Below are 18,501 nucleotides of genomic sequence, written 5' to 3'. Positions count from 1 at the left end.
ATTCTTCTTAAGAAGTAAGTAATTTCTAATATCACAGGCTAGAAGCCTTAGAAACCTATAACCTAGGTTTAGATGGTAAGAAATTACTAAAGAAGAAATCTAGCTAGGGCCACAGTAGCTAAATATAAAAAGAAGTATATAAGTAGTTTATAGATTATATAACAAAACAGATTACTATATTAATTAGTATAAAGTTATGTAACCTGTAGCTAGTGTCTAGTCTGGATACAACTTCATAAGGGCCAAACAGCCTGAGCACCCAGCGGGCCCTGCCCGCTACATATCACCCTTCTTTAAGCTAGGGCTTTGCTTATTAAGGTATAGCATAAAAGGTATTTTACAGGCCTGCTATTATCCTATTCTTTATACAGCCCTATTTAGTATACTATAATATTCTTTTAATACCCTGCAGCCCTATTTATCTTATTATTAAATACCTATTTCAGGTTCTTTAAATAGCATCTATATATTAACTACTATTATATAGTTTATTATGCGGCCCTGCAGCCCTATTCATATAATTTCTTTTAATAGCCTAGAGTGTTGATCTGGGCTAATATTCTTCCATTGCTTTAGTAAGCAGGTGTAACTTGGCACAGCCAAAGCTGCCAGCGAGCAGAGCGAGCGCCCGGCCAGCTTGTGATTTGATGAAGCAGTATTGGGGCTGGAAGTCTCGAACCTCCGAGTGATCAGCGAACGGGCAAAAGGTTAGGCCAAAAGCCAAGGCCTCCAAGCTCTGTGGACAGTGGAGCATGGCCACGTCCAACAATGATTTACTGTCCAATAATCTGCGTGTAACCGGCCCTAAAGCTGACCATTGCCATATTGACGACGCCGATACCTATCTAGACTTCTTCCAGAAATCTGATGACTGCCGTTCCTCAATTCCGCTGGAGACGCCAAGATGACTGTTGAGTGACTGATCCAGTAGGGGCACACAGCATCCAAATCTCTTTGCCTTTCATATCACATTTCAATCGGGCTGATACTGATAAAGAATTATCTTCCCTGATCTGGTTTCAGCTGTAGCAGAAAAGGGGACCGAAAATAGGCAATATTACGCAGGCCGCGCAGTCTTCGACCTGGACTCGACTAATGTAACAATGTTGACGCCGCTAATGGGTTATGGGCCACTGTACACGAGTCAGCATACGTCAATCCCAGCCCTTCGGCCATTACTGTTTGGTTCTCAAAACGCGAAGTCCGCAGTCTGCTCCACTGCCTCCAACATCGCCAAGAATGTCCGCTTCTTCTGATTGCCAAATCCCATACCAGATCTTGCGTGGTCGCAGGAGTGGACACATGGGCGGCGTCTGCTCCTGAGTTCCTACGGAGCACAAGATCACTTGTACGGATGCGCCGATGTGAATGAGCATATTGTGATTATACTGTTTTGTGGCTTCGTCGGTTTCATTCTAGCCTCCTTCTCATTTTCATCATCACTCAATGTCGTTTAACTTCTCCACCACGGAGTGCTTTGCTACTCCTGGGAATTTAGTCTGTACACTACTATAGTCGCTTCGATCAGAAGGATTGCAGTCCTCCAGTCGAAGCGTCGACTCATCAATCTGCTCTGGAGTTCCCTCGACACCTTATATCGTTTCTTTGCTTCTTATTCTCGCTTGTTTTTCCGGAGATTCCCTCCTAGCCACTCCTTGAGCACGATGTTTTTCTGGGTCTTGTTTCTACTGCTCTTCCGCAAGGCTGTTGCCGGCTCTGACGATGATTTGATGTCCTTTGTCACAGTATGTCCTCCAATACGAGCTGAACGACGTTGGACTGACAAGACTAAGCTTCCCGAAGTTAGAGCGCTAAGATTCGATGTTGCTTACTATGACCGTGAATCTGTAAGCCCGGGATACTGGTTCGTCGCGCCATATGGCGTGATTGACCCAGAGGCTCCCACCAAGCAGTGGAAGCCATGCCAAATCGGACCGTATATCTATGATGCAGATGGGGTATGTCTCTCTCAAAGTCTTGATGCATAGACCCAACTTACGAATCTAATTCTGCTCAGACCCTGATCTGGGCTGGTTCGTGCATGTTTGACAACCGAAATATCTTCGATTTCAAGGCGGTGCACAACATCGATCATCGACCTCATCTCTCGTTTATCCTGCAGCATGCGTATCACGATGATGGTAGTGAAAAGGGACTAGGATATGTCCTTGATGAGCATTACGAGCCAGAATATGCCGTTGGGGTGACAAATGATCTTTCAGCATTCAATATGCACGAATTCAACATCCTCGACGGCGGAAAGACAGCCCTAGCTTGCCTATACCGGCCTGAATACATGGATCTTGGAGATCTGGGGCGTCCCGATGAACATGGCTGGGTCATGACGGGTGGTTTCGTGGAATTGGATGTAGCTACCGGGGCTGTACTCTATGAATGGAGCTCGGTCGGCCACATCCCTATTCATGAGTCTGTACAAGTCAATTCCTGGGATTCGCCGTCTCGCCAGCCTGGCTGGGATTACGTCCATGTCAACGCCGTGGATAAGAACGCGGCCGGGGACTATATCCTGTCCGCACGGTTTACAAACACCATCTACCTCATTTCCGGACAAGATGGACACATTATCTGGAGACTTGGGGGGAAGTTTTCAGACTTTGTGCAGGATTTCACATTCTCTAAGCAGCACCATGTCCGGTTTGTCGAGTCAAATGAAACGCATACAACTATCTCGTTCTTGAACAACGCTTCTGATGAAGGCGGACAAGACGAAGATCATTCCGCTGCTCTCTTTGTGCAGGTGGATACCAGTGCATCCCCCATGACAGCACGGCTGCTCGACCGTTACGACCGCCCGGATGGAGGTCTCACACGGCTCCGCGGTAGCGTTCAGCGCTTGTCAAATGGCAACGTCTTTGTTGGCTGGAGTGAGCGGGGCTACCAAAGCGAGCACTCGCCCGACGGCAAAGTCCTCATGCAGGCCAGCTTTGCATCCACTCGCTTCTCCACCTACCGGTCCTACAAGTTCCCCTTTACCGGCCGTCCTCTGACGCCGCCGGACGTGGTCTCGACTGTGTACGGTACAGATGAGACCGACCTCACAACTATCTTCCACGTCAGCTGGAACGGCGCAACAGACATCGCCTCGTGGAATTTCTACGCCCGCAAGGAGAAGAACGGAATCCCCGTGCGGGTCGGCAATACCACCAAGATCGACTTTGAAACGATGTACATCGCTGACGGATATCTGGACTGGGTCTCCGTGGAAGCAGTGGATAAGGACGGGAACGTCCTGGGTACTTCTGCTATACATCGCACCACTACACCGGACAATTGGCGACTGGCAGGTTTCGAGGGCGAGGAGAAGCCCACGCCTGACGACCCTTCGCTACTGTACAGCTCGAAGCTGTCCGATGAAGACGACGTTGCAGGTTCTTACAGCACGTCCAAGGAAGCAGCCAAAGCCGTAAACCAAGCGTATGAGCTTATCCAAGGGGTTGGGGAGCTTCTGATCTTTGTTTTGATTGCATGCTCCATGAGCGGGCTCATGGCCGGCATTTACTTGTTCATCCGGCGACGTCGTATGCAGGCATACCACACAGTCCCATCCGATGAGGCTCAACCTACGGACCATCTTGGGCCTCAGGAGAGCAAATAACGCAGCTTGCATGTTTGAGAGTTGCGCATCCAATAACAAAGGCGTTGTGGTGACCTCGACCTTGCGGATACTTTCTCCATCCTCCTCCTTACACTTGCCTATAATCATGACTCATGTACATATCGATCATCATCGCGTTTCCTTGCTTGGAAGAATCATACTTTCCGAACTTCTTTAAAAGGGCTATCTACTTGTCTGAAGCATTTATTGATGCCAATGTACGAGTGATCCTTCTGCGAATCCACCATTTGACTCAATTTGCCCATTCCTTCATTGGCTCGCCTCTTTCTTTCACTCCTCATGTCAATCCCAGTGCTCCACCGCCATGAACAGGTGCCAAACAAACTAAAACATAAGTCTTAGAACCTTGGCCTTGATAGGCCCCGCCAACTCCCTCGCCAGTCTTTCATCCTCGCGAATTTGAAAAGCCGTTGGATCCATGATCTGTTCCTCAATATCCCGAGCGACTTTCTCAAGCTGGTCCTGTTTGAAGCTGCCTATGTGAAGTCGAATCTCGACCCAGTCGAGTCGTGGTCCATAGCGCGCAAAGGCAAGCAGCGGTAAGGACCACCGCTCACCCACTTGAAGACTGATGGGCCAGTCCCGAATATTCATATTGATATGAAGGACACGCAGCGATTTGCAGTAGACAGTCAGGTCATCGCAGGCATTGTACCACGCCATATCGCTCATGCACTTGTACCACCGGAAATTCAGCAATGCAGGCTCGCTGTACATGGTATGGTTGAGCTCGATGTGCTGGATCGCCATTTGAGCTTCCTTGCTGGTGATCTTCAGAAAGCGCATCACGGTACGAGTCGTGTTGAAAATGAACTGCATCCTGGAGTAGAACAGGCACAGCGTATCAAGATAGATGCTGCGACATGTGATCAGAAGCGCGATGGGGAGGGGGGCACAAGTAAAGCGTCCTTCACTTGAGGGTGCGACATGTGTTCTTGGATCGCGAGGTCGCAGCTGACGATGGTAGAGGCGGTAATGGACTCTCTTGATGTTGTTTTCTGGGTTCTTGTCCCGCAAACGGAGGACTTCGACTCGGTGAACGTCAAACACGAGTTCGTAGATTCTCCAACGTAACTCGCCGGGAAGACGCTGAAACGCCGAAAGTTTGGTGGGTAGAGTGTCTTTCACCATGGCAGGTGCATTCTTAACTGGGCCTTGGTAGAAGCTCTTCTTCGTAGGAACGAATTGCAGAGACTGAGGGGAAAGGACACGACCTTCCTCTGGCCTGGGCTTTGACGAAGAACTAGGGTATGCTAGATAGCTATTAGAGGCGGTCTGCTCACTTCAAAGTCTCGGAACAAGTAGATTCTCACACTTGGTGAAATTTTTTCCTTCACCTTCACATTTTGAACTGCCGGTCTGGTAAGCATTCGAAAAGGCATTGCTCGTCTTGCTGGTGAGGCCATTGGATACAGAGGCTTTGACATTCCCTACAGACGTAATCCCTGGTTTCTGCGAGTCTCCGGGTTTCTATTGGGTGTTCTTTGTTAGCTGTATTGCACTCAATCGAGTCAGGACAGCAGACGACTGACATTGCGATCGTGCTTTCGTCCTCCGGAGGAAACGTTCGTGTATCCGCCTCTGCCACGAGATGTCTTAATCATCGTCAATGAGACCTAGCTTGCTTAGACCGAGGTGTAAGCCCAACTGACACTAGGTTCGGAGCTCCTTGCTGGAGGACGGGAGTTGTTGTCTTCTGTATCGGGTGAATTGACGTGGGATTTGTTAGATCTGCCGCCTCTTCCTCGACCAAATCTAAATCCCCGGCCACCTTGCCGACCTCTATTTTGCTGCTTTGGTTTAGCCATGTCGAGATTATGAGTCGCTGATACGCAGAGGGTGAAGTGTGGTATAAAAAGGGAGAGAGTGTGTGTGGGAGGAGAAGAGGAAGGAGGAGATGCAGAGCCTTGAGGGAACCAAGCTTTAACACAGAGAGTACTCATGATCAAATTCAATTGAATCTAAAAGAATATCACACATATCTCAAAAATTGGTGAGATCTGAATCATTCACTGCTCCTGACTTGTTTGTTGTTATCTTTCTAGTCGGCCAGTGCAGAATAGACTGAATGGTCTGTTAATAATCAATGAATATCACACAACTCCATGACAATGTGATCGTCGGTTCCTCAACTTATTGACCTGTCTATTTCAAAGTAGTATAACCATTGTTGTAAGTTCAAATGGATATGATTGTGTTGTTAAAGATCGGTATTTAGACAGAGAGACCACTGCGCTATAAGAGAAGTATACAGATATCACGCTAAACCGCTTCCGGACTGTTGTATGCCATATTTTTCGGACATCCATCTTGCTGCTGTTATTATTAGAACTCATTTTCCATCCCCATCACAGAAAAGGTTCTCGCTGCTCTTCTTCATCGGCGTCCCCCAGCTCAGTTATTATCTAGAAGCCAGTACAACTTTAATCCTACTCTTAAAGGAATGTCTTTTTCCTCTGGAGCCCTGCGATCCTCCAGCATCTCTACCCGAGCTCAATTGCTGTCGATATTGCATCCCGTGAGATCATCACTGGGACCCCACCACAACCACCACCACCAACAACTGCAGCATCACCGCCGCCCCTATTCTTCCTCCTCTTCTAAACCTGACTCTCCTCCCCCATCTTCCTCTCCGTCGTCGTCCTCCTCCTCTTCAGGGTCTCAATACAACCGCTCTCAATTCAAAATCCTTCCCTTCGTGACCATCTTCGCCATTGGCACCGGTTCCTACATCCTATTGGTGAAATCGCGCACAGGCGTCCGCAAGCCGCAATCCAATCAATAAAACACCACACCACCTCAATAACAAGCAAAATAAAACATGGCCAACACACAGAATCCCCCAGCCGTTCCTCCCACACAACCCGCCCCTCCTCAGGCCTCGACGAACACCACCCCGCGCTTCTCACCACAGGATGTCACCGTTGTGTTCCTGCTAGGCGGACCCGGCAGCGGCAAGGGCACGCAATCCGCCAACCTAGTCCGCGACTACGGGTTCATCCACCTGTCTGCAGGCGATCTGCTGCGCGCGGAACAGGTCCGCGAGGGAAGTCAGTACGGCGACCTCATCCGCACGTACATCAAAGAGGGCAAGATCGTGCCCATGGAGATCACGGTGGCGCTGCTGTCGAACGCCATGGCCGAGGCGTTGGCGGCGGGGGCCGGCGCGACCGCTGACGGCGGGAAGAAGAAGGCCCGGTTCCTGATCGACGGGTTCCCGCGCAAGCTCGACCAGGCCGTGTTCTTCGAGGATACTGTCTGCCCGTCCGAGATGACTCTGTTCCTGGACTGTCCCGAGGAGGTGATGGAGAAGCGGCTGCTCAAGCGCGGCGAGACGTCGGGGCGTGACGACGATAATGCCGAGTCGATCCGCAAGCGGTTCCGCGTGTTTGTTGAGACTAGTATGCCCGTTGTGCGGGCGTTCGAGGAACAGCACAAGGTCTTGTCCGTCTCCGCCACGGGGACGGTCGATGAAGTGTATGCCAGAATCCGGGAGGGACTCGAAAAGAAGGGTGTCCAGCCTATCTGATGGAACTATGTTAACCTCGGCTTTTGACCGCCAATCGCTTCCGATCTTCGGACATCTTCCCTGTTGATATATGTCTGTTTATTTTGGAAGAAAATTCATGTTCGTGTTTATATAGACGTATCCCATTTAGTCCATCTTGTCAAATACAAAGCGTCCCGTGTCTTAACCTATCGTACTAGAGCCAAAGAAATATACAATCTCTACCTCAAAATATCGCCAAAAGGATGAACAAGACATGATTCGTGATTGATTGATCTGGCCCATTCCTAACTACTGACATGCATCCAGGGCTTCCCGTCTCTAGACAACAGAAGTAGCTACAATATGAACATTGTAGAAATGGAAATTCGAACAAAATAAAGGGGGGTCTCCTGGTTCAGATGAACAAGACAAGTAAATAAAGCAAAGGACACCCCAATCATTATCTTTCTTCTTTTTTTTTCATCTTGTGGCGACGAAGTCTATTGCTTTCTCCTGCCTCGCTGCAACTCTACTTCCCCTCAGCGCCTAATCTATTCAGCACCTCCAACCAACTCAACCTCCCGAGCCTGCTGTGGTTGTGAGGGTTGCGACTGCTGTTGTTGCTGGGGGTTACGTCTCCGGTCACCGCCCTTGGCTCCTTTGTCGCCCGACTTGCCCTGACCGGTCTCCTCAGCCGCGGCCTGCATGCTCTCCCGGATATAGCGCTCCCGCTCGGTGCGGAGAACACCCAGCACACTCTCCAGACTGCGGCGCCAGACCATCAGACGGCCCTGCACCTCCGCCCACTGCTTCTCGCCGAATACACGGTATGTGGCCCGGTGCACCAGGAACTCGGAACGCAGCTGCGACAGCTTGCCCTCGACCAGACCAGCCCGAATAGTGTCGATGACCCACTTCTCCACATCTTCAACGGGCACGCGCAGCGCCGAGGCGATGGTAGCATAGGGGAGGGAGCGAGAGGGAGTCGAAGCCGCAAGCGAAGCCAGGGTCAACAGGCGCATCTTGGTCTGCAGAGCCTCGGCGCCATCGGCCAGAACACCGCCAGAGATGGTTTCGAGAGGGGTGGCCGCGATGAAATCCTCGTAAGCGTCCAGAGTGTCGGCGGTGAAGATCTCCAGCAATTCGAACAGGGTGCTGTCGCTGGAGCGAAGAGCCTGGATGGCATCGGCGGCGGTCAACGAAGTGAAATCGAAAACGCCGGGGCTCTTCAGGGCGGAGGTCAAGGCACGGACGGCCAGGTCGCGCGCTTCCTTGCTGGAGGACTCGTTGGCGGGGATCGTCTGCAGGGCCTGCACCACATGAGTCTGTGCCAATTCAAGATCGCCCGAAGCCTGAGCGGCATCGGCAACAGCAAGGTGCAGCTTCTGAGCGTCCTCGTCATCCAACTCCCAGGCAGACAACCAGGTGGGCAGCTGAGCGGCCAGCTGAGGCTTCAGAGCCTCGAAGGCGTACGAAGAGCCGGACTGGCGAATGACGGCGACGATGGCCAGGAGGACGTGGAAACGGCTGGAGTCGGTGGGAGCGAGAGTGTTGAAGATGGTGGACAGGATGGAGATTGCGAGCGTGGGGCCAAACTGAGGCGAGGTGGTGATAGGTTTGGCGAGGTAGGTGCAAATGCGGGAGAGGAACATATCCGGGTTGGAGGCCTGGTGCACCAGGTGCACGAGGAGGTTGTAGGCGGAAATGATTTCTAGTTGCAAGATTGTAAAGGTCAGCCTTTCCCAGCTCCTTCTCTTTGACTCGATCCTCCCGGGTTCATCTATAGCAAGCCGCCCACACAAACTCACCCTTCTCTGGAGCCGCGTTCAACACGGCCGCGGCACCCACCAACTTCTTCAGCACTTCATCGCGCTGTTTGCGATCGGGCTCCTCTTCCGACTGTTCTTGCTGGCGAAGAGGCTCAATGAGGGGAGCGATCTCGGATTGGAGGCTGGCGCCCTCGTTCTTGCGGAGGGCGTCAATGTACTGGGCGAACTCATCGGCGAGTTCGGTGAAGGTACCCTCGATCAGGAGGGTGGTGGTAGGAGCGGGCATAATGGGCGTAGATAGGAGAGGGAGGGAAGGGGAGAGAGAGAAGAGAGAAGAGGTCTAGAAAAGAAAAAGAGAGGGGGTGGAGTGTCCCAAGAGGCTATCGATATTCGATAAGTTCGATGATGCCGGGAAGGGCGAAATTTCAGTGTGGGCAAAACTCTTGGCGAATTGGACCTTTTTTTGGTTGGAGAAAACACCTGACAAAGAGACGTCTCTCCAAGTGGTCAGAACTGATTCAATCCAACAACAGACCGTATTACCTTGATAAATTCATGATGATTATCGATTTGCATATTGTTTTATGATGACTATTCAGTACATATTTTGAGAAGGGAAATTTCGCACACTCTCAGGGTCTTCACCGATTAACCACATTCCGCCGCCAACAGGAGCAGTCCAGAGTCCTTTTATCATTCTACAGGCCGGATTATCGTCCAAGGGCATCATCACAATGGTTAAAAAGCAAGAAGCTACCAGCACGTCAAGTAATTAATCGGGTCGTACCCATGAATTAGTCAATTCCTAAGCGCCGACAGGTATTTGCAGGCTCCAATTAAGGACAGTCATGAAAAACGTATAGTGCATACAGGATCATAATATCTCAAATGGCTCAATTACGAGGCATGGATGCGGGGGAATATTGCGATTGCAGTGCAATGAGTCAAGTGGTCGGAAAAAAACAAAGTGCGGAATACGGGCGACGAACAGGCATTAGACAGAGAGGTAAACGGTCGAGTATCAATCTCCCTGGTTGTCTTGTGCGCTCCATGGTCGCATACTCAACGGATGTGATAGGAATGGTCATGATCGCAAACATGGCACACCACCCCACTTACAGCAAGAGACGAGCCGCAAAGAAGAGCACGGTCGCCATCACACCAGTGGCGTGCTCTCCGACCAGGCGAATGGCAGCATTGCTAGTCTGAGCGGTAGCACTGCTGCTAGTAGTAGTGGTGGCCGTGGCAGTCGACTCAGCCTGGTTTCCGGTCGCGCTCTCCGTGGCGGTGGAAATAGCGGAAGAGGTAGTGGTCGATGAGGAGGTGGAAGAGGCCGTCGCGTTCAGTGTACCGCATTCTTTCTGGGCGGCCGTACACTTTTCATCCTGATCCTGAGTCGAGGAGGCACCAATGCACTGCTTGTAGGTTTCCTGGCAGACAAAGAAGGGGATGGTCTGCATGTACGGGGACACGTCGGCCTCGGTACCGTTGCTGCAAACGCAAGAGAATTGGAGAGTGTCCTGTTCATTTATCGCATTAGTTGGGTGAGCATTGAGAACGGTGGGTTTTAAGTTCATCAAAACATACGGAATCACATGAGTTGCGATCGGCGATTCCACCGCAGATACTCGGGCAGGTGTTCCGCTCAGCCAGACACCAAGAAGCTATAAATCGTCTCGATGTCAGTCAATTGACCACTCGGGTTGACGAGCGACCTCAGCCACGGACCTTTGTCAGTAGAGGTAACCTGAGCGATGTTGAAGCCCGCGGGGAAAGTGTAATTGTTGGCAGCAGCAGCGGCAGCCACCAAGGTGGGCAAGACAATGGCGATGGAGCGCATGGTGGAGAAGGTGAAGATCTTTGATTATGTGAGAAGATCGACAGTCAATTGATAAGGTTATTGAGGATGCAAATAATCCTAACTGGATGAGATTATTATTGTTAATGACGACGACGACGATGGAGAGAGAAGAGGGAGGGAAGAGAAGGGAGACAGGTAAAAGAAGGAGAGGAAGTGGAGGAGAAGAACGAGGGAAATAAACAAGAGGGAAAGTCCAATTCTCTCCAGCAAACACTTAGATTATTTTGTATTAGAAGGAAAGGACCTATCGAGGATCAGGAATGCCAGTTTAGCGTCAATTCTCGTCGAAAACGGAAATTATTCAAATTCGACCAAGGATCTTAGTTTTAGGACTTGGACTTGGACATTGGACCTGGTAGAGGAGTTAGTTGCAGACTAACGGAGATACCTTGGTACAGTCCTAGCTAGTCCATGGTCTTGACTGTTATTATTATTATTATTATTACTATTACTACTATTCTTCTTCTTAACTGGTCCCATGACTGTTGGACTCAAATAGCAGGATTCATTATCAATCAATCCTTTATTTCCGTGAAGAATTGTCTGCTCCGTACGAGTGATGACACTGCCGGATAATAAACATTGCGAAGAACTTCAAGTCAGGCACCACATTTGAAGCTAGCAATTAGCGACTAGTAGCAACTATGTTAGCAAGACATAGTATCCACTACGTAACCTAGTCTACTACCTAAATGACCGAACCCATTGTATTTGTTGACAGCCAATCATTCACCTGACGCTCCGGAGTCTGCGGAGATACCTACAGAGTAGTCTGCTCCATACAGTCGAAATCATGGAACGACCGGCACTTTAGGTGTCGCCAGGAGAGTACCTAGTGTAACTCAACATTCATCATCAGCTGCTATTATTATTATCTTTGTTGTTGTTTGTTATTGTTATTATGATTATTATTCAGGACTGGTGGCACAAGGAATAAGAAATATTTCTTGGAGGAATAATACTAAAGGATCAGAGTCATATCATACCATCCGAAAACAGAGGAATGCCGTGGTTGCTCATGTGCTCAGACATTGGTTGGGTACCTGAATGTACCTGAGGGCGGACAACGCAGGTAGACACTATAGAGTAACTAGCCTGTAGCAGATAAATAGTGTCAGAACAAATGACTATCCTATCCATAACTCCGTAGAGTAAATACTACGGAGTATGTACGGAGTAGACTTGATCAATCTCGGAGATAACATTTCCACAAACAGAGAACATACCCGCTGCGGACTAGATATGAAAGAACGTAGGACTCGTAGCACACTCAGTCTACTACTACCTTACGAAAGTCGATATCTGAGCCAATTATGAGTATTCTTCTCAGGTCCCATATCTTGACAGATGGTTGTCTAACTAACTACTGATCACTCCAGATCAACCGTAAACCTGACGATGATCAATCGGCATGATGGTTCTTCATCCGAACTGTAGCCGAGGTTCGTTGCTGCTGTTGGACACATCGAACAGGCACTTTTGTGGATACATTTCCTACCTTCTCGTCCATCTCACCCTCAATTATCTCTTTCCTCGATACAATCCCTCTAAAAATGGCCGAAAAAGACCACCCTCCCTCCGCTCCTCCGCCCACTTCCTACATGAGCGAACCCACCTCCGATCCCGCCCTACTTGATCCCTTTCGCGCCATCGGCTGGTCCAACTCCCTCCTCAACTCCCCAGACTACTATCCCATCCGCACCTGGTCCCGACTCCCCAAGCCACACACAGGCGAAGATGGCTTCTTCGCCGGCACCCTGGCCACATCCTCCACCATCCCGCACTGTCTGACTCTCCGCCGACGCAACCTCCTCCCTCCCCCGCAGGAGGTCCCCGTCTGGCCCAGTCCCACCGCAACCCCGTCGTCGGCGCCCTCGCCAATTCCTCCGGATATCATTATGATGGTTGATCTGGCGACGCCCGGCGTGAGTGGCCATCCGTCCACCGCTCATGGCGGCGTCGTGGCCACACTGCTTGACGAGGCCATGTCCTTGGCAGTCGCCATTCATGCTCCGTCCTCCGGGGACCATCCGCGGGGTGCTATCTACACCGCGCAGCTGGACGTCCGATACAAGAAACCCCTCCGTGTGCCTGGCTTGGTTGTCGTCCGCGCGAAAGTCGTGGCTAGGGTCGGAAGGAAGTACTGGGTGCGTGCGCAAGCGGTGCAGGAAGAAAGTGACGAGAACAACGGCCGCGGTCTCGGGGGCCATCTGGAATGGGCGAAAAAGAAGACAGTGGTGACGGATGCCATGGCGTTTTGGATACAAACTGCTCCTTCGTTGTGACCACCGTCTCCATTCCATATTCTATTTCTAATGTATATACTCCGTATAGAGATATAAATGTACATACAAAGACATTTATGCGTAGATTTAGTGGTCTAAGGAGAGAGGGGAGTGATGCAGGGAAGAAGGCTACATCTTCGACTTCCGCTGCCCGATATTCCGGCTGGCATCCACCACCAATCCCACTTGGGTGCTCAGCGCGACCACATCCCCCTGCTCATCCAGAACCACCACGTCCAGATCGGTCCGGCCGTTCCGCACCGACTTGGTCTGCACTCGGCTATACAGCCACTCCACCCCGCTCGCCGGTAACCGCTTCTTGAAGTCGATGTTCAGCGTCACGGTCGGGTACCAGTACTTGGCCAGTTTTCCCTTCGCCGCTTCCGTTTCTGCAGCGTCGTCTATAGTGCCTCCCTCCTTCGTCGCCTTGCCCATGCTGTCAAACCCATCCAGCGCCATCGGGAACATGTCCACCAAAAACGCCACGGCCTCATTCGTCCACCGCGCCTCCGTGTTCCCACCTGGCCGGAACCGCGCCCACTGGTCGACAACCGGCGGCTTGCCCAGCGCAGGATCCGGTCCGTACAGTTCAACCTGCTGCGACGCCCGGCGGAACTCGGGAAACGGCGCAACCAGCCGAACCCATTGCCCATCACGACCGGTCTCCCGCAATGCTGCAAGGTTCACGCGACCCTGAGACCCCGACCCGCGAATTGCCTCAGGTAGCAAGGTCCAGCTCGAGGGCGCCGACACGCCCACTTCAGCCGTCGCGGGGCTCACCGTGATATAACCCGCGACCTTGACTTCCAGATTTTCCCCGTCGTCAGATGAGACCGACGGCCCAGTCTGTGTCTCCTTCTTCTTCCCCTTCTCGCTAGGCTGCAACAGCGCGACATGTATCGTACTGGTTCGAGCCCCGATTTTCGTATCCTGCACCTCCAACACAGCCGGGCCGACGGCCGTGCGACGTAGAAACGCAAGCTGCATGGAGATCGGGGTGGCAGTGTCATCGTACCGCCTGGGATGTGTGTGCGCAAAATGTGTGATTGCCAATCGGTAAAGGACAGCTGTTGTATATCCGCCGTTGGGAACTACACGGCGTCAATCAGCTCGCAATGATCTCGAATCGCTATTCTGCAAATTGTAGGAGACGTACCGGTGCCAATGCACCATTCATCCCGCAAGACGGCCGAGTACCGGTGGCTATTTACAGGAGTCACTTTGATCGCCTCCTCAAAGGCCTGATTTGCTGCGGGGGCTGCCATCGCTATAGGTTGTCGTTACGGCCGCAAAAGAAGATTACTTTTGTAGATTGACAGGTCAGGTCAGATCAGGCCAAGCAAGCTGTTCAGAGAAATTGGAAGTCCTGTCAAATGAAAGAGAGGTTGGAGACATGCCGGAAACCGCAGCTAATGTCGCAGTCGATTGTCAACATTAATACGTCGGCCATGCGCTTCGGATCAGGCCTGACCAGACCTCGGTTCTTCGTATCTTTGGAGCCAAAACAGCCGAACGCTGACTAACCCGCTACAGTTCGTGACCAGTTGACCAGTTGACCAGTTGACCAGTTGACCAAAAACCTACGGATTGAAAACGTTCATCATGATGTTCTTGTATGTGGCATCCGTGTTCCGGCATTTTTTATCTGTATGGAACGAAATATTCCTCACATTCCATATCCAGATATTCCATTCATTACGCCCGTTGACCTTCTTTTATCTTCAACGCTGCGGTGTAATTAATTTCCCAATACATCCAAATATTGAGCCATTTGCATCGTACCCTCGTAGATTGATTGAATCAAAAGAAGAATCTGTGTACTTAGTGCGCTGGTGACGCATTTGCCAGTCTCTCAAGGCAAGAGAGGACACCTGTGAACAGTTGGAGTCAGCGAGACGTTCTACATTGCTTAGAAGCCTAGTATGGCACGACAAACTACTTACCAGTCACTCCCTGCGTCAGAGTGGCTTTGGCCTCTGTGCTGCGAGACCCCAGAGTGACTGTCATCGCATAGCCAACTGCCTTTGCACTTTCCAGCTTGTTAGCCCATCGGAACACTGGCTCGTCGTCTCGACCGTCTCCGATGGCCAACAAAAAGTCCGGCCGAGCAATCTGCTCGTCCTTTTGGCTCGCATTGATGCAGTCCCGCCATACCAATTCCGCCGCCGAGGCCTTGTTCGTATTTGCTGGTCCTACCACGAGTGCACGGTCAATGAGAACGGCATGTACCCCCTGACTGGCGCATGCATCGTTGATATGACCTGCACACTCAGATGCCAGCCGAGAGGCAGCCTCGTTGTCTTCCGCCGAGCCATAGTGGAACACGAGGGAGCAGTGGCGTTTCTCAATCCAGCTGCCCTCCGCTCGTTCCTGGTAGTAGCTGAGAATCTGACTGACGCCTTCCTTCCAGGCATCTGTCCGCTCCTTGTTGGTCAACTTGAGCCATTCTTCGGTGTTCGGCTCTCGCACGAAGCAGCCATTCTCTGCGATCAGCCCGAGGCCGGGAACTCGTCGGAACAGACGTTCCATCTCTTCAGGCATTCGTGAGCTCATGACATAAACCACATTCTTACTGTCCTCCGTCAAATCCGTCAATGTGGTAATGGCTCGCTGTGGAGTCGTGACAATGATGCTCTTGGGAGAGCCCCATGACGCAAGAGTGCCCTCGTAGTCCACAATAATCAATCGGCGTGCGGATTTTCGGTACATCTCCTCCACTTTGTTGACGGGCAAGCGCGGAACAGCCATGATCTCACGGGAAGACTGTTCATTCCAGACACGTTGCAATTTCTCATTGAAGGATTTCACCCAGTTTCCTGTGGAGTTCTGAAGGACGGCCCGGCGAAGCTGCTCCCACACCCGTTGACGCTCCGCCTCGCTCCTGGTCAGTGCAGTATGGACGGCCTCCGCACATTGGCGGTAGTCCCAGGGGTTGACAAGCAGCGCGTGGTTGCCAAAAACCGACGCACTTCCAGTGAACTCGCTCAGAATGAGAGATCCATACTTCTTGTTTCCGTATTTTCCATCTTGGCAATACACAAATTCATGACTGGTCAGATTCATTCCTTCACGCAAACTGGTGATCATCAAGGCATCCGCCACTGAGATCAAAGCCAAGTATTGCGGGAAAGCAAGATCTTGTTTGAGGAATACCAGTGGCTGATGAGCAAGCGTTGAGTGCATCGAGTTAATTCGCATGGCGATGTCTGAAATCATGGCTTCGAGCTCTGGCTGTTCGGTGGTGCTTGTCGCGACTTGAATCAGAACAACCTGTCCAGAAGGGTCAGCGCAATCGCATAAAGGCGCATATAGCAGCCAAGAATGTACTTGCCTTGTCTCTCCATTCAGGGTACGTGTTTAGGAAGAGCTCGTAGCTCAGAAGCTTTTGCCTGATTCCGCGAACTGAGTCAATTTTGTCGCGGGAAACGATAAGACATTTTCCTTCATATCTCTCCGAGATTGTCTTCACCCATTGTTCCACATCGGCCGCCTGTCGTCGCTTGTCCCAGGAGGTTGGATCGATACCGATGGGAAATGTACCCACGTTAACAAAGCGATCCTCCAGCTCGAGTCCCTCGTTGGTTGCCTCGACGCAAAGGATGCGACTACAGGTCTGAAGGAAATGTCGGCAGTACTCATCAGTCTGGAACCCAATAAGGTTAGCGCCCAACATGCCATCGAGAAGTTCTTTTCGAGGCGCCAAGCATCTGAACACTTCGGAGGAAGGAAAAGCTATATGCAGGAAGAAACCGATTTGTGCGTCCGGGAGTAATTTCCGAAGCATCGCGGGGACAAGGAGCAGGTGGTAGTCCTGGACCCAGATGGAATCGCCGCGTTTCCAATTCTTCGCAATGCGCTCCGCGAACGCCTGGTTGGTCTTGACATAATAAATCCAGGAGTGGTCTTCATATGCTTTGCTTTTCGGGTTGTCGGGGATCTGGTAATGAAACACAGGCCAGAGGATTGTCTTGCAGAAATGAGTGTAGTGACCGTCAAAATCACCGTCGCTGACATAGACCGTCAACGATCCGTACTCATCTTCTAACTTCTCGGCGATGGCAGCTTTGGTGTGCGGCGACAATGCATCCGTGGGCATACCCAGCGTGCCAACCCACACTTTGTCTTCCAATTGGCCTGCATCCGTTGCAGATCGCACCGCATTACGCAACCCGCCGTTACCCTGCTCTGCTGTTTCGACGGTCCACTCGGCCTTCGAGAACGAAGTTTTGCGGCTGCGATCCTCGGCTTTGTCCGGGGGATGCGACCGGAAGGGTTCGATCTTCAATGGTGTCTTTTCGCGAATCGGCTCCAAAACAGAGACAGTGGGCTCCTGGTGTTTAAGGATCGAAGGGGAGGGTGAAATAGGCGGCCGAGCCCTGGGCTGGTTCAGAGCTGTGGTGGCACCCCAGGCGGGAGAATGGGCTTCACTTTCGGTGAGAAGATTTGCATCATCTGGCACAGCAGGAAATGGATAGCTTGAGGGTTCCTGCTCAGCCTTTGTGATGTCCGATGTGAAGATTCGCTCATGATCAGTTGTAGCCCCAGGCGTCAGGCCTGCCTTTCTAGCACCATTCTGTCGTTCAAACAAGCTGATAGCAGCATTGGGTGTTGGGGTCACAGCCTGGGACGGAGGGTTCGATACGGGAGGGCTCGTTAGAGCACCGGCTGGATCTTCAGAGTCGTTGTCATGAAAATTCACAGTGTACGGTAGGAATCTGGCAGATCGAATACGTCAGCGCAACAATGACAGTAAGGAGAGAATAGTCGACATACAATGAAGCGATGAAGATCGTCATCTTTGCTGATTGATACGGACTCTAAACCAATGGCGGAGGAGGGATGCCAACGAATGGCGAAGGAGGGGCTGCAGGAAATGGAAAGGAATAGTGCTCGAACTGCAGTTGATGAAGAAAGGGTCATAGAAGATATAGAAAAAGTGACACAGCGACAAGAAAAAGGCACCCTGAATGCTGGGCTGATACAACTGCTGGTTCTATTCTACCACGGATCGTTGTACTTGTCAGAACTTGGACACAAAGGGCCTTCTCTCATGGCTACGTCATGTGAGAAAAGGGTGAGGCCTAAGGCGGAAGAATACAGCAGCAGTGGGACGGCCCACTAAAAACCTGATAAGCAATGGTCAAAAACAAGAGAATCCAGGGTGAGAAGAAGGATGTATCTCTTTTTTCCCTCTCCAGGGTGGCTTCGGCCCTGTCTAGAAAAATTTTGGACTATTAACAGTGATCTACAAAGTATCTCTCTGATTAAAACTAAGATCTTTTGTCGTCCCGACTGGTCGATCATTTCGTTATTGGCTGAGATGATCGATCCTTGTTGGGTTGGTTCGTCTGTCATCATGCAAACCATAAGCTGCGCTCTGATTGGCTCAGAACTGTAGATTCACAGGCGGTTCGGATAGTGAGGGGTATTGGTCACGTGTTGATAAATCGCATCTTATC

The 18,501-nt window shown here is 51.1% G+C and overlaps 8 protein-coding genes across 8 annotated transcripts, besides 5 other annotated features; 3 read left to right on the top strand and 5 right to left on the bottom strand.

Annotated features, from left to right (window-relative positions):
- Positions 1-3: part of a microsatellite that runs on past the window's edge.
- Positions 4-1,664: 1,661 nt separating this feature from the next.
- Positions 1,665-3,616, top strand: NFIA_024970 (uncharacterized protein; the record flags this gene model as incomplete). The annotated part of the gene is made up of 3 exons (XM_001261321.1): positions 1,665-1,745; positions 1,794-1,958; positions 2,018-3,616. 3 exons carry the CDS (start codon positions 1,665-1,667, stop codon positions 3,614-3,616), a joined length of 1,845 nt encoding a protein of 614 aa, XP_001261322.1.
- Positions 3,617-3,961: 345 nt separating this feature from the next.
- Positions 3,962-5,241, bottom strand: NFIA_024960 (uncharacterized protein; the record flags this gene model as incomplete). Its single annotated transcript, XM_001261320.1, has 3 exons — positions 3,962-4,898; positions 4,953-5,107; positions 5,170-5,241. The coding sequence occupies 3 exons, from the start codon at positions 5,239-5,241 to the stop codon at positions 3,962-3,964; spliced, it is 1,164 nt and encodes a 387-aa protein (XP_001261321.1).
- A 934-nt stretch (positions 5,242-6,175) lies between these two features.
- Positions 6,176-6,219: a microsatellite.
- Positions 6,220-6,458: 239 nt separating this feature from the next.
- ura6 (uridylate kinase ura6) lies at positions 6,459-7,166 on the top strand (the record flags this gene model as incomplete). Its single annotated transcript, XM_001261319.1, has 1 exon — positions 6,459-7,166. One exon carries the CDS (start codon positions 6,459-6,461, stop codon positions 7,164-7,166), a length of 708 nt encoding a protein of 235 aa, XP_001261320.1.
- A 512-nt stretch (positions 7,167-7,678) lies between these two features.
- On the bottom strand, positions 7,679-9,182 carry NFIA_024940 (PCI domain protein; the record flags this gene model as incomplete). Its single annotated transcript, XM_001261318.1, has 2 exons — positions 7,679-8,838; positions 8,936-9,182. The coding sequence occupies 2 exons, from the start codon at positions 9,180-9,182 to the stop codon at positions 7,679-7,681; spliced, it is 1,407 nt and encodes a 468-aa protein (XP_001261319.1).
- An 829-nt stretch (positions 9,183-10,011) lies between these two features.
- NFIA_024930 (uncharacterized protein) lies at positions 10,012-10,736 on the bottom strand (the record flags this gene model as incomplete). The annotated part of the gene is made up of 2 exons (XM_001261317.1): positions 10,012-10,560; positions 10,644-10,736. The coding sequence occupies 2 exons, from the start codon at positions 10,734-10,736 to the stop codon at positions 10,012-10,014; spliced, it is 642 nt and encodes a 213-aa protein (XP_001261318.1).
- A 445-nt stretch (positions 10,737-11,181) lies between these two features.
- Positions 11,182-11,216: a microsatellite.
- Positions 11,217-11,620: 404 nt separating this feature from the next.
- Positions 11,621-11,670: a microsatellite.
- Positions 11,671-12,310: 640 nt separating this feature from the next.
- NFIA_024920 (PaaI family thioesterase) lies at positions 12,311-13,042 on the top strand (the record flags this gene model as incomplete). The annotated part of the gene is made up of 1 exon (XM_001261316.1): positions 12,311-13,042. One exon carries the CDS (start codon positions 12,311-12,313, stop codon positions 13,040-13,042), a length of 732 nt encoding a protein of 243 aa, XP_001261317.1.
- Positions 13,043-13,171: 129 nt separating this feature from the next.
- NFIA_024910 (thioesterase family protein) lies at positions 13,172-14,307 on the bottom strand (the record flags this gene model as incomplete). Its single annotated transcript, XM_001261315.1, has 2 exons — positions 13,172-14,133; positions 14,199-14,307. 2 exons carry the CDS (start codon positions 14,305-14,307, stop codon positions 13,172-13,174), a joined length of 1,071 nt encoding a protein of 356 aa, XP_001261316.1.
- Positions 14,308-14,580: 273 nt separating this feature from the next.
- Positions 14,581-14,617: a microsatellite.
- A 246-nt stretch (positions 14,618-14,863) lies between these two features.
- On the bottom strand, positions 14,864-17,838 carry NFIA_024900 (putative alpha,alpha-trehalose phosphate synthase subunit TPS3; the record flags this gene model as incomplete). The annotated part of the gene is made up of 4 exons (XM_001261314.1): positions 14,864-14,913; positions 14,986-16,312; positions 16,374-17,757; positions 17,816-17,838. 4 exons carry the CDS (start codon positions 17,836-17,838, stop codon positions 14,864-14,866), a joined length of 2,784 nt encoding a protein of 927 aa, XP_001261315.1.
- Positions 17,839-18,501: the final 663 nt, after the last annotated feature.

The sequence above is a fragment of the Aspergillus fischeri genome, genomic scaffold, assembly GCF_000149645.3.
Source record: "Aspergillus fischeri NRRL 181 1099437636263 genomic scaffold, whole genome shotgun sequence".
Classification (NCBI taxonomy): domain Eukaryota; kingdom Fungi; phylum Ascomycota; class Eurotiomycetes; order Eurotiales; family Aspergillaceae; genus Aspergillus; species Aspergillus fischeri.
This window is presented reverse-complemented; position numbering and strand designations above follow the sequence as displayed.